This window comes from Phycomyces blakesleeanus, assembly GCF_001638985.1.
Source record: "Phycomyces blakesleeanus NRRL 1555(-) unplaced genomic scaffold PHYBLscaffold_2, whole genome shotgun sequence".
Taxonomy (NCBI): Eukaryota; Fungi; Mucoromycota; class Mucoromycetes; order Mucorales; family Phycomycetaceae; genus Phycomyces; species Phycomyces blakesleeanus.
Genome location: NW_017265135.1, coordinates 1,598,637 through 1,612,158, shown reverse-complemented (window position 1 = coordinate 1,612,158; position 13,522 = coordinate 1,598,637). Strand labels below are relative to the sequence as shown.

Here is a 13,522-nt window from a genome sequence, read left to right as displayed (position 1 = left end):
TTTGGCTCAATGTCCTTTTCTAATCCTTGAGGGCAAAATGATGTGTTCTGAAATTCATACAGTATATTCAATTAATAGCCGTTTGCGCCCTAAATTTTGACTTGACAATAAATAAATAATAATAATTAGTCACAAATACACTATATCAATAGCCGTTTATGCAAAAGTCTATTAAGAGTTGTTGTCATAAGATTGTGACGCAATCTTGTTTGATATCTTACTATTCATTGGCCCTCTTACACGTATCATGTCTTTCCCTTTCTTTCACCTATCTTATTTATATTACTGAAGAGTGAACCAAGGTTTGTTATTGAAAAAAAAAGTTAGAAGCAAAGCTACTTACCCTTTTCTCTAAAGGTATTGGGTCGTACTATCCCGTCCCAGGCAAATATTGTAGCAAGATCGACACAACTTGTGGTCCAGGAGAACCAAAATGTTGTCTGCTACTAGAAAATGTCGTTCCCAACCAGGAAATATTGTCTGCGTAGGATCAGTGTTTTTTTTTATAAATATTTTTCAATTTTAATTCTTCACGTTCCTTTACCATTTTGGTTTAGAAGTAGAAATCTTGTCAGTATCCCACTCTTTCCGCATCATTGCGTTTTTCTTTAATCAAAAAGCAACCCCTCCCCTATGCACTACAGAAAGTAATAAAAATATTCGCAAAATTATTTAAAGACCGTAATAACTCTCAAAAGAGGTATCTTGGGGAAACCTGGCGACAATTAGGCAGAAAAAGAATAGTACTCTTCCTCTAATCAATGGTGCTCTTCTGGAAATTGTTTGATGTCTTGTATTTATTAGTTTTCGACTCACATAGTGATTGTCCGAGACATTTTCTCTTGATATCGCAGTACTCCCAACTTGAAGAACATGGGTGAGCCTCTCCGGAATCGTGTCATCAAGTCGCATTTGGTGAAGGGTATGTCGGATGTTAAAACCCCAGCAAGAACTCGATTCCACAAACGATGTTCATATTACAACGAAGCCATGTCCTCCAAACAATCTGGATTGGTACATCTAGAGTAATTTATAAAAAATAATATAAGAAAATAAACTGGTTGGAAAATTACTTTAGAAGAATATGGCAGGTTACTTTGGTGTTTGAGAGCGGCGATATAGACTAGGGTTTGGGATTTGCTTAAACTTTTTCAAGAGATGACTAGGAGCATAAAAGATACTGCCTGTTGGAACAAGCTTCATATTTTTATAAAAGTCTCCATTTTTTCAATAAGAATAGGCAGATCAACTATTCCGGTATCATATTTGATGTGATTGAAACTATTACACATTAAAATTACAGTTTTTCTTGGCAGAATGTTTAATATATCTGGACTAAATTGGCTTGTTAAATACATGATAAGCAATTTTTTTAGTGTAGGTCATAACCCCCGAAACACGACAGCTTTATGCATTTTTCTGTTTGTTTGTAAGGGACGACACTTTTATGCAAATATTGCGTTTATTATTTTAATACCCTGTCACAGTCACCTTACAAATATCATATAAAGTGCTTAGACATACATGCGTTAGCTTTTAGCTTTCTTTCTGTCAGTGATTACTTTATTATGTTCGATCAAACCTCTTTAACAGCCAACTTTACTTCTACTATTCCAGCTAAAAGATTTCGATCGTACTCTCAAGGTGGGAATATAACTTTAATTGAATATCAAAATAAAAATTGGTCTATTGATATAATTTACTTAGATTCAACCACTGCTACTACAGCTACAGACTCTACTCATTTTGCTGACTCTACAAAATCTTCTATTGGCGAGTTCGAAATTCCCTATTGTGATAACGATGGAGAAGACGATGGCATTATAATTCTTTTGGATCCTTCCCAACTTGACGTGGAAAGACAATTTGTCTTTGAAATGTGCAACATTTCAACTGTTTAATTACGTTTTCTTTTAAACGAAAGTTTAATTTGTATCCATACTATTGCATCTCATATATCTTTTATGTATATATTTCAATTTAAATTTACTCTGCATTCATAATAAAGCATGATCTATTTTGGTTAACACAGCTACATATCCCATTCACTATTTAAGGTATTCGCTGTAAGTCCTCTTACAAGGAAATATCAAACTCTCACAAACAGATATGACTACAAAATTCGCTGCCCTAAAAGAGAGGTAACTTGTAGATTCTCAAGATTAATATCAAGAATCCACAAAGAGCTAAAGATTTATGATTTTACAATCTTTCTCTTATTTTAGTAAATATACTTCAAATTCAACTATAATACCTTTCTATGGCGTTTACAAAACTCTCGTTTCTTTTTTTTAATCATTAGATATAGACGTACCCCAACTGTATGTTTTAAACGTTTCTCTATTATAATTGTTCATTCTATAAAAATCTTAAATTCCAAATAATCAGAATTACAATTTATATAGCTTTAATCTTTAATCTTTAATAAACAAATTAGAGTACTCAATCAACTGAAATAGTGGGTTCTTCGGTAGCTAATTCAGCTTAAGGTCCAATACGAATGACTATATGCTTTCTTGACTTATTTGTATCTGTAAAGGTGAAGTAGATTTAAAGCTAAAAGTATGCTATATAGAAAATCTTGTGTGATCTACACAAATGAATTACTATTACAAATGTGTGTGGTTAGATTACCGTACTAAATCTAAACAAGAAACTACCTTGATGTAAATAGCAATTAGAGTTCTTTTCAACCTTTCTAAATTTCGATAATTTTTTTTTGTTAAAAACAAAAACATCAAGGATATATATTATGAGCAATAATTCTATAGTGTATTTAGGGATAAACGCCCAAGTTATTTAGCTGTTTTTTCTTCAAAGTTCTATGACTTTTGTTACAAGCACGTTATTAAAAGTTGCTAAAAAATTCTTGTTAGAGGAGACTCTAAATAATCCTTACTTTACTTGTTCTAAAAACGAGGCTTTAATATATATATAAATCATCGATTTTCAAGGCCAAGAGGTGTTGCTAAGTAATCAGGGGAGTTTCAGCTTTTTTCTTGATATTAGAATGAAACTGTAATATATCACTGGGCCATATAATTAGGAGGATTATAGTGCTTGAGAACCGGGTGATATAAATGAGTACGACAGAGAATATAGTTAAATAGCTATTTTATTGTATTTTAACCATGTATTAAACATTTTTCAGAACAACTTCAATTATGCAATTTATCGATCCAGCTTGTAGACTTAAATATGTTTGTAAGACTGTATAACTCTGCTTCTGAATCGGTCAAAAGAGTGGCAAAGGAAGCACGAGCAGTTGCATTCCACAATCCAGGTCCGGAATTTTTGTATTCGCCAAATAAAACATCACTGGTGTTAGGAGATGCATCGCTCCACTGACTCCATCCAGCAGATTTAACATTTATACCAAAATTTGAATACATATAGATAACTCTGGCATACTTGCTCCAAGGGCGTCCGAGGTAGGTTGATTGTGAGAACTGGGAAGATGATGTAAATGAAATGGTGCTGTTATATGTAGTAACCAGAGGGCCAGAAGGAAGTGTGGGGATTATGTGACATTTGTTGAAGTAAAAACCGCCTTCAGAAGAGGCAGTCGCTCTTTTTTGAGCCGTGATAAAGCTACTTGGCCGGTTGGTAGCTAGAGTAGTATCGTCAAAATATCCTGATGTACGCTTTCTGTGATTAGAGTAACTCTCTATGTTCCTATGTACACCAATTGAAATTACCTGTGCCTTCACCATAGACATAGTCAACAGAGCCTTCAATGTAGCAGTTTTTGAAGTAGCTGGTGGTGTTTAAACCAATATAAACTGTATCTTGGAAACCATAGAATTTGACATTGTAGAAAGAAGCTTTTTTGGCCTGGACATTCAGAGCTAAATTTGCGATATTTCTGGTCTGTGGGTATATGTTGGCGATTATCATGTTGTAAATTTTGACATTGGTGCCATAAATGGACAAGGTTGCAGATCCATCATTAGTACCCGTAGGCGTTTGTGTGTCTCTCCAGCCGTTGTATCGAATCAGGACATGACCAAGTATAGTCGGTCTTAATATGACATTTGAACGGTAGATCTTGACTTGTTCAGTGTAAATACCAGGAGTCACCCGAATGGTCCAGGTAGAGTTGTCACTTGGAAGAGAAGCCAGTGCAGATGAAACGGTTTTATACTTGCATATGGAGCATACAGTTACACTCTCTATAGCAGAAGCAATTGAGATAAAGAAGCTTATAGCTAGTATAGTTAAATTAAAAGAGAGTCGCATCATTTAATTATAATAATTTTTCTTTACTTTTTCTAATTAGCCTTTATTTATTCATTTCTGTTCATCAACCTTACTTTCTTGTACACTGCTTTCTGGGCCAATGTTACATATAATTTTTGTACTAAACTAAAAATTATGACAATTATAATAGTTTTGAGGCGAATAGGAGCATTTTTGTCCAGTGGTACTGTGTATAGCTTTTAATTCTCACAGAATAATATCAATCATCAAGGAAATTCTCACATAGATGTGAGTAAATCAAAATACTGAGGCTTTAAGTTTTTAGCACATTTTATTACTTTACTTATAAACCTTATTAGTTTCTTAGGGTATTTAAAAGTTGTATAAACCTGGGTCAATTAGATATAGTCAATTATATCTAATTTTTTTAGAGGTTAAGGCCGCAATATGTAGCTATTCTACATTGCATCTTTTATAAAGCTCAATTTTAGACATTTGAAATTTATTGAGCCGGTGTATTATCCGGAGCTTTTACATTGCTTCATTTTCTCCAACTTGATCCTGAGAACAATCTGTCTAAAGCAATTATGTATATAATTAACGGTATATTATCACGAGAGAACATTATTCTATTGGTTATAAATTAACGAAAAATACCCGTAAACTATTTTATACTTTTTTCTTGGTGTGGAGAAATACTTATATTGAATTAATAGATTTAAAGCGTAAATAAAATTGATTGGGCTACTCTGTAGCTATTGACATATTATGTAACTTCTCTAACCCAAAATACAAAAAAAAACTTATACTATCTATTACAATCTATTCGTAGAAATTTTTAACTTTAATACTTGGTCACATAGAATGACACATCTCTTCGAACTTACTAGATTTCAAGGACTTGACTTAAATCTTCTACATGTATATGAGTAAACAACTGACTATAGTGATTACGTCTTAGAACAAATTTTAAAGCTATTTTACTATGATACATAAAAGTAATCAATATATGTAGAGTGTTTTTGCCAAATAATTTTATTTTTTATTTTTCACTACAAATTATATTATTCAAATAAGTATATGGTTAAATAGGCATATAAATTGTAATTTACAAGAAAAAAAAAGTATCTCATTAATATAAATTGCTTGTATGGCTATCATAATCTAGACACTAGTATCTATCCAGCTGGTTGATCCAAGTACATTTCCGATACTATAATAAGCTGCCTGGGAAGCGGTCAAGAGAGTAGCAAACGATGCACGAGAGCTGTCATTCCATTTACCATCCCCAGTATTACTGTATTCACCAAATAAAACGCCGTCGGTATTAGGGGAGGAAGAACTCCACTGAGTCCAGCCAACAGGGTTTATGTGGGCACCAAGCTCAGAATATATGAATATCACGCGAGCATACTGGCTCCATGGGCGTCCGAGATAGGTTGATTGAGGGAACTGAGAAGTAGAAGTGAATGAAAGGGCGCTATTAGCGGTAGCTTTGAGGGGACCAGATGGGAGAGTGGCAATAGCAGTACAGCTGTTAAAGTAAAATCCACCAACAGCATTTGCAGTCTGTCGATTGTGAGCAGTAATAAAACCACCGCGTTGGTTTGTTGCGACAGTGGTATGGTCAAAGTAGGCTAAGAAAGGGTATGAGTTAGTTTCCAGCTGTATAAAAAGTTAATTGACTATAGTTACCTGTTCCATATCCCCAGATGTAATCAACAGAACCTTCAATGTAGCAGTTCTTAAAGTAGCTTGTAGTACCGAGGGCAATCAGGACAGTATCTTGAAATCCATAAAACTTGACATTATAAAAAGATGCTTGAGTAGCTTGAAGGTTGAGAGCGAGATTGGCAATATTTCTAGTCTGAGGATATATGTTTGCGATGATCATATTGTAAACCTTGACATTGCTGCCATAAACAGACAGAGTGGCTGATTGTTCATTGGTACCGGAAGAGCTCTGGGTGTCCCTCATACCATTGTGTTGGATTTGGACTGTACCAGAAGTGGACGGCTTTAGGATGACATTGGACCGACGAATCTTGATTTGCTCATTATAGGTACCAGGAGCAACATAAATAGTCCATGTGGCACTGTTGTTAGGGAGAGAGGCAAGTGCAGCCGAGACAGTCTTGTAGGTACACGACGAACAGACGTTGATGCTGTTAGCAGCTGAGACAACAGAACCAAGGAACCCCGAGGCCAGGAGAAGAAAATTAAGGGATAGGTGCATAGTTTGGTTTAGAGCTTTTTTGACTTGTCATGGTGGTTCTTTTATAGCATTAATTGAATTATGCTAATTTCCTGTAAATACTTTGTGTTGATTACTGCACATGTTCAATGCCTTTCATTAATTATGTTAAATTATTATGTAGAAATAGAATCGGAAAATTATGGTTCTTTACACTTGTGTTACAGTTTTTTTTTAAAAAAAATCCCTAAATGATTTATTTACTTGGTTTTTTTTAGGAAATCCTTCAATTGTTTTCTATAATATACATAAATAACATGAATGTATTTAATTATGAAAGTATTAGATCATTTGGTTGGGTGTGTAAGAGCTTTACGAGCTTATCTGCTACGTTTCTAAAAGTGAGAGTAAAACATGGCAGAGTGGGGTTTAATTGACGTTCCTAAGTAAAAGATTTTGTGTAATTAATGAAGCATATTTTTAATATCAGTTGGTATGTTCCAAAAGAAATGCTAATTACTCCTACTTTTGTATCATTTAAAATTGAAAGCACGTATATATTATATATACCGTTTCTTTATTTCATTTTTTTTGGGCAGTTTGGCTTATGCGAATATATACATACTAAAGGTATATGATTCTATCTATGACTATGCCTGTTTACATACCAAATATAAAGGATAGGGTGAAAATAAGAAAGTTCTAAGTTGAATTTTGATACCGCGGAAACCTACTTAGTATTACAGATTATGGGCTCAATTTTACAGTATTTTCTTGTGGGTACCGCCATGGGGTATCCACAGGCACGCTATTTTACTTCAATTTCTTTTTCAAAAATCTAATTTTGCAGGAAGCTTTTGATTCATTATTTTTAGGATGAATAAATTCTGAGATACTCGAATATAGAACATAATATTCTAAGCATGCGCTCCACCTGTTGTGTAATCATGTAGCTGTGTTTTCTAATAAAATTGTTACATAATTTGCTAAGGGCGTAAGATCATTTTTAGTAGTGAGTTAGCTTAATTCATCTAAAGCTAAAAACACTACTTCAGCTAAATAAAAGGTCACTCTTTCCAGAAGTTCAATGTATCTTTTTCTTTAAAAATAAATTTTGAAAGCGTTTTCAGCAATCAATAAATCCTTGTTAACTTTAATCTTTATTTAAAATAGAATGAACCGAACTGCTGGTGGTAACAATTTTAACTATATATTTAAAATTTAAGAGCATCCACGGCGGTTTATCTAAACCTAAAGTCCCATTTTTTTTGTAAAATGTTAAACTTAGGAATCCATTAAATAATACTGAAAAACTTTCAGCTAAAGCATTTAGTTAGACAAATCGCTGTAGATGTTTCAAGATAAAAGTGGAGTTAAAGTAGACTGCTGAAGATTTTCTAACTTTGAGTAATTAAACAACATTGTCTAGTGGGAGAAACATTGATATTGTCATTCTGAAATATACAATTTTTCGTTTTTTCTTTAAAGTATATTTCCTGAGGAAAAAATAACATCTATAATGGCTGTGTGGTGCAAATGTTTAATTTTCATTAATAAATGGATTTTTAAAGTGAAAACAAAAATTGGGATATTTTGATCAATATTTGAGAGACCAATGTCAAAAACCATTTAAATGGTGGATCTTAATGTACTCCACAAAGTTATTTACATTTATAAAACACTTTGCATAATCGATTTAGATGTCTAGCTGATTTTCTGTATTTAATTTGTCATTTTGATAAAAATAATCCTTTTATTAAAAAAGATTCATTTAACAAATTCACCAATTTTCAAGTTATGATGCTTGTCTATTTAAATAAAATAGCCTACAAAGAATGTGCTGCTGATTTTAAGGGAAAGTAAACAAGCTAGAATATACAGAAATTATGATAACCATTTGTTGTGGGTATGTGTATTATTAATGTTAAGAAAACTACAACCTTGACATTATAACGCTCTATATAGTGACAGTGATAGTGACAGTGATAGTGATAGTGATAGTGATAGTGATATAGTTTTTTGCTTATTTTAATATTATCATTATATCAATTTTTTACTGTACCATTTTTTAAAATCTTGAACCTGTAAGTGCCGCCTAATCTAAGTACAGATTCTCAAGTTTATAGAGTGTCTAGTGAAAAGACAATTAGAAATTACAGGCATTTATCTGCGCCTTGTATTGTGCTATTATCACAGAAAGTAGCAATTTGAGATATATATATAAAAAAGGCTCTAACAAAAAGTTTTTTTTTATATCTGAATTTATTTTCATTAATAAGCACTCTTAATCTTTTATACGCAAAAAAGGATTGCAGCTATATAAGCCATTGGCATTGTACAAAGTTATTTGAAAAGTAAATAATAACATTATTATTTAAAACCTATTTTTAAGCAATAGTGTCAATCCAGTTAATGGAACCAAAGATGCTTCCGAGACTGTAAGAGCTGGCTTCGGTTTCAGTTAAAAGGGTAGCAAATGAAACGCGTGTAGTGGCATTCCATTTTCCAGGACCACTGTTGTTATATTCTCCAAACAAGACACCGTCTGTATTGGGAGATGAAGTACTCCATTTAGCCCACCCACCAGAATTAATATGACTATAAAGCTCAGAGTTCATGTAGACAACACGAGCATATTGATTCCATGGACGACCAAGATAACAAGAGTTAGGGAACTGAGAAGCTGAAGTGAACGACTGAGAAGGATCAGCAGTAGAAGTAAGCGGACCAGAAGGTATAGTGGGGATAACAGTACAACCATTGAAGTAAAAACCACCAACTGAGGTTGCATCTTTTCTCTTGTGAGCAGTAATGTATCCACCGCGTTTGTTTGTACCAAGAGTAGTGGCTTCAAAATAGGCTAATTGTTTATATATAACGTTAGATATAAATATGATATATATATTATTCTTACCAACTCCATAGCCCCAAATATAATCAACCGAGCCCTCGATATAGCAGCTCTTAAAGTAACTGGTGGCACCTGTTGCGATTAGGACAGTATCCTGGAATCCATAAAACTTGACATTGTAAAAAGAGGCTTGAGTAGCTTGAAGGTTGAGGGCAAGGTTGGCAATGTTCGTAGTTTGAGGATATATGTTGGCAATAATCATGTCATAGATTTTGACATTGCTGCCATAAACAGAGATAGTGGCTGACTGTTCATTGGTACCGGTAGATGTTTGGGTGTCTCTCATACCATTGTATTGAATCTGGACTTTACCAGACGCAGATGGCTTCAAGATGACATTCGATCGGCTGATCTTTACCTGCTCAGTATAAGTACCGGGAGCGATACTAATGGTCCATACAGTACTATCAGCTGGAAGAGAATCGAGAGCAGATGTAACGGACTTGTAAGTGCAAGAAGAGCAGACATCTACACTGTTGGCGGCAAAGACAAATGAACCAAGAAAACCACAGGCAAGGATAACCAGATTAATAGAGAAATACATGTTCCAATTTTACCATATGTTTGTTGTTGTTGTTTTTTTAACACTTGATGCTTATATTTATATATTTTCTTTATTTTATTTCGCTTAAACCTTGGCAATTATCTACGTTGTAAGTTGCACATTCTCACTATTCTTTTGTGGCTTTCTTTTTTCAAAAAAGAAGACGGACAAAACTATCGAGCAAATGAGAGCCTTTATATTTTTGTAGCACCTTCTCTTTTTTGTATAAGTTGTACATCTCGGAAGATTCGCATAAAAATATCGTCTCGAAATAAAATATTTATACTGATTAAAAGAAGTGACTAAGCAATCGCATCGATCTATTCTCCTTGATAGGTTATATTGCATTATTTTTTGAAGCAAATTTATACTGTGTGATTCAGGAAGTATGTGGAGTTTACCTGTCAAGTAGTTATTTTTTGTGTGACCAAAAAATCACTATCAGATTTACGTATATTTTTCATAAGTCAGTGCCTGATAATGCCGCTTTGATCGTACAAAATGGGATATTCAATGTTCGTTCCAATAATGGAACGAAGCTTGTAACACACGATATTCAGTGCGGAAATCTTTGGTTCTTCTTACTGTCATTTGTATTTGGCTAATATGTAGCCAATAGTCAACGGCTATATATATACATATTATACTTGTGAGTCTATGAACCTTAGCTGTCAGGAGTATCGTTACTGATTTCCTAGTTAGCCAACACCTTATGATATATTATCGAAAGGCATATTCTTTATACAGGTCACGCGATGGTATATGACGCAATTACAACGGTAGGTCAGGAACTTCGTTTTTATTTTTCAAGTACTTGTACAAACCTCGATTATCTCGCATACTAACTAACAACGTTTTTCATCCAAAAGCACAAGCTCTCGAAAACAAAAACGAGTCAAAGGCTTTCACCAGGTCATGTGTTAGATTCTAGTCTTAATCCTTAATACATGCCACATGAACAACGACAATTCAGCACTCGTTCCCACGTAAGCAATGTTAACTTATTAATTAGAGGTGAAATTCTCTCGCAACTTACTGGTGCTATGTAATAAGTCACTTTGAGAACCCTCTCTTGTCACCTTATGACACAGATCCTGGTAAGATACCGACAATTCGGGAAGTGAATGACTAATTTAGTGCATGTAGATGATGATACTTCAAGCATCGAATTTAGATTGACAGAGGATGAAGACAGCGATCAGGATATTAAAGATTCTTTTATTTATGATGAAGGCGAAGTAAGAAGTATATTTCTAAGATGTATTGCTAGGCTTTCTAACTATATAAGCATAAAAGGTTGATAGTATTACCAACGAAATGTATGCACAGGGCATGGACATGGTATGTAAATGTAGATTTTTTCAGAGAGCAAAGTACAGTACTAAGTAATATATTGGTTAATAGCAAGGGATGGTATGGAATGATACATCGAATACCAGAGAAGCTTACCGAAGAGAAAGGTAGATTTATGTTAGTAAAACAGAGATCTTTATATTGGTGCATTATGCATAGAGTGGGACTATGAATTGTGAGTAACAAAGTGGGATTTACTCCTTATCCTGTGCCTTTCTCAGGATGAAGGATTTTGTAAATTATCTCAGTGTACAAGATCAGGATCATAAAAGTTTAGTAAACAAGATCGAGGTAATTATATTTTATTCTGCTTTAAATAATTTATTTAAAAAGTGTCTTGGCTTATTCTATGATAAATAGAGCCAACCTGTCAAGAAAGTATCAAAGGACGAGACATTCTATAGGTTCAAGCACTCCAAAACAAACGTCCGATGTACATTTGGTCATTTCCAACTGCGCAATTTGCTTTGTGCACCTAACAAAAACCATGTTTATTACATTTGTATGATTCCAGATGACTACTAGATTCATTCATTGATTCTTCTAAAAACAAGCGGACTAATAAATTCCCTATTATTATAGGTGATGATGCAGTACGTCAATGGTCTACTCACTCGCGTACTAGTAAGGAAATTCTTAATGTAAATCAAGCTGATACACCACAGAGTCTTGCGTTTACAATAAGCAGTATTTCTTGTGGACATGATATGCTGGTTATTGGCGGTGCTGGAGGAGAGTATGCCTGCCGAAGGATCGATGATAAAGATTCAAAGGTTTACTATGGTGCGACAACCAGTAATACACAGACTGGGATTGCAAACCACATCGAAATCATTAGCACTAGGACTGGAGGTAATTATAAAAAAAAGATACATAAAAATCCAACCTTATTTATATTTTTATATAGTTCTTCAGTCAATTATGTCAAACAATGATCACAGAATTCGTTTTATGAACTTGGAAACATTAAAATTTGATACTGTCTTGGATTTCAAATTTCCTATCAATGTAAGTTATTTATCATGGATGTGTTTGCCTATAAAATGACCTTTGTGTTTCATAGTGCTCTACAAGCTCACCAGATAAGCGGCTGCTTTGTGTAGTGGGTGACTCTACAGAATCATGTATTGTGGACATCTCGTCCGGAAGAGGTGATAGTTATTGATTGATAGTTATAACTTTAATATACTTATTATTTAAGCATCATAGTTGTTATGGAAATGAACGAGCACCATGATTATTCATTTGCGTGCGCATGGCATCCAGATGGAAGGACAGTAGCAACTGGGAATCAAGATAAGACAACCAGGTAAAATCATCATAAACAAATCATTATTTTTATTGCTTAAACATCTGACCACTACTTTATATAAAGAATATATGATATTCGTAAATCAACAGAGGCAATACATGTTCTTGGAGGAATGATTGGATCAATTCGGTCTCTTCATTACTCGCACGATGGAAAATATTTAGCAGCAGCAGAACATATTGATTTTGTACATATCTACGATACAAGCACCTTTGAAACGAGTCAAGTTGTTGACATGTTTGGTGATATTGCTGGTATAGGTAATAGACTCGAAGTAAACTGTGGATTCTGGTATGGGCTACTAAAGTTTCCCCTTTATTTCTGGACACAAAACAGGCTTTACACCTGAAGATAACTCTATATACATTGCGAATGCCCATGAACAACACGGGTAGGTTTTCTCTTTCGTTCAGTAAATCAATACGTACTAATACACATTGTCAGTGGTATATTTGAATTTGAGAAACTGCAAGATACTTATTCTCCATACTTATGAAAAAAAAATACCATGTTACCCAAACGAACTTTAGAAAATAATAATAATTGTCTGGCTAAATTCAAATGCACTTTAGCCAAACAAGCTTTAAAGCAGTCATCAACATTTAAGTAAATATATAAGCATTATTTCCCTACCCTATTTTAGTGCTTTTTTTTATCTAAATAACTTTACAATATTAAAGCTATATATTCAATATATATATATATATATACATCGTTTACAATATTGCTTTTTCTTTTGCCAAAGTTGATTCTCATATATTCAAACATGGAATATGATTGATAAAATTTGGACTTTTTTTTTGCAAATTACATTCTACATAATATCTGACATACCGGCGCAGACTATCAAAAAATGGAAGTAATACATCTATTCTTTGTAGGGTTAGCCCTTCGAGTTCATATGTACTTATTTTCTCCAGCCGTTACATAGCTTTAGTATGACATGACCCCAAATATATACAATAGGAATGATATTTGTGATCTAATTGGATTAAAAGTTCAAAATCT

At 33.7% G+C, this 13,522-nt stretch overlaps 6 protein-coding genes across 6 annotated transcripts; 2 read left to right on the top strand and 4 right to left on the bottom strand.

Annotated features, from left to right (window-relative positions):
- Positions 1-54: 54 nt before the first annotated feature.
- On the bottom strand, positions 55-1,203 carry PHYBLDRAFT_162639 (hypothetical protein; the record flags this gene model as incomplete). Its single annotated transcript, XM_018434670.1, has 6 exons — positions 55-89; positions 344-411; positions 545-606; positions 817-952; positions 982-1,020; positions 1,097-1,203. 6 exons carry the CDS (start codon positions 1,201-1,203, stop codon positions 55-57), a joined length of 447 nt encoding a protein of 148 aa, XP_018297623.1.
- A 365-nt stretch (positions 1,204-1,568) lies between these two features.
- Positions 1,569-1,901, top strand: PHYBLDRAFT_139611 (hypothetical protein; the record flags this gene model as incomplete). Its single annotated transcript, XM_018430256.1, has 2 exons — positions 1,569-1,644; positions 1,708-1,901. 2 exons carry the CDS (start codon positions 1,569-1,571, stop codon positions 1,899-1,901), a joined length of 270 nt encoding a protein of 89 aa, XP_018297622.1.
- Positions 1,902-3,158: 1,257 nt separating this feature from the next.
- On the bottom strand, positions 3,159-4,239 carry PHYBLDRAFT_139610 (carbohydrate esterase family 8 protein; the record flags this gene model as incomplete). The annotated part of the gene is made up of 2 exons (XM_018430255.1): positions 3,159-3,610; positions 3,699-4,239. The coding sequence occupies 2 exons, from the start codon at positions 4,237-4,239 to the stop codon at positions 3,159-3,161; spliced, it is 993 nt and encodes a 330-aa protein (XP_018297621.1).
- A 985-nt stretch (positions 4,240-5,224) lies between these two features.
- On the bottom strand, positions 5,225-6,436 carry PHYBLDRAFT_75565 (carbohydrate esterase family 8 protein; the record flags this gene model as incomplete). Its single annotated transcript, XM_018443072.1, has 2 exons — positions 5,225-5,837; positions 5,896-6,436. 2 exons carry the CDS (start codon positions 6,434-6,436, stop codon positions 5,365-5,367), a joined length of 1,014 nt encoding a protein of 337 aa, XP_018297620.1. The 3' UTR covers positions 5,225-5,364.
- Positions 6,437-8,781: 2,345 nt separating this feature from the next.
- Positions 8,782-9,849, bottom strand: PHYBLDRAFT_58625 (carbohydrate esterase family 8 protein; the record flags this gene model as incomplete). Its single annotated transcript, XM_018440362.1, has 2 exons — positions 8,782-9,254; positions 9,309-9,849. 2 exons carry the CDS (start codon positions 9,847-9,849, stop codon positions 8,782-8,784), a joined length of 1,014 nt encoding a protein of 337 aa, XP_018297619.1.
- An 851-nt stretch (positions 9,850-10,700) lies between these two features.
- Positions 10,701-13,223, top strand: PHYBLDRAFT_184820 (hypothetical protein). Its single transcript, XM_018438993.1, has 14 exons — positions 10,701-10,835; positions 10,903-10,946; positions 10,996-11,087; positions 11,146-11,190; positions 11,254-11,309; positions 11,424-11,493; positions 11,563-11,704; positions 11,785-12,054; positions 12,110-12,210; positions 12,266-12,353; positions 12,412-12,511; positions 12,578-12,774; positions 12,851-12,905; positions 12,959-13,223. Exons 1-14 carry the CDS (start codon positions 10,804-10,806, stop codon positions 13,008-13,010), a joined length of 1,344 nt encoding a protein of 447 aa, XP_018297618.1. The 5' UTR covers positions 10,701-10,803; the 3' UTR covers positions 13,011-13,223.
- Positions 13,224-13,522: the final 299 nt, after the last annotated feature.

What these genes read in the sequence shown, in the direction of transcription:
- PHYBLDRAFT_184820 (XM_018438993.1), top strand. Translation starts at nt 10,804, where the DNA reads ATGAACAACGACAATTCAGCACTCGTTCCCAC. An exon ending in TTATTTATGATGAAGGCGAA is followed by an intron (nt 11,088 to 11,145) that starts GTAAGAAGTATA and finishes TAAGCATAAAAG; the next exon opens with GTTGATAGTATTACCAACGA. An exon ending in AATGCCCATGAACAACACGG is followed by an intron (nt 12,906 to 12,958) that starts GTAGGTTTTCTC and finishes ACACATTGTCAG; the next exon opens with TGGTATATTTGAATTTGAGA.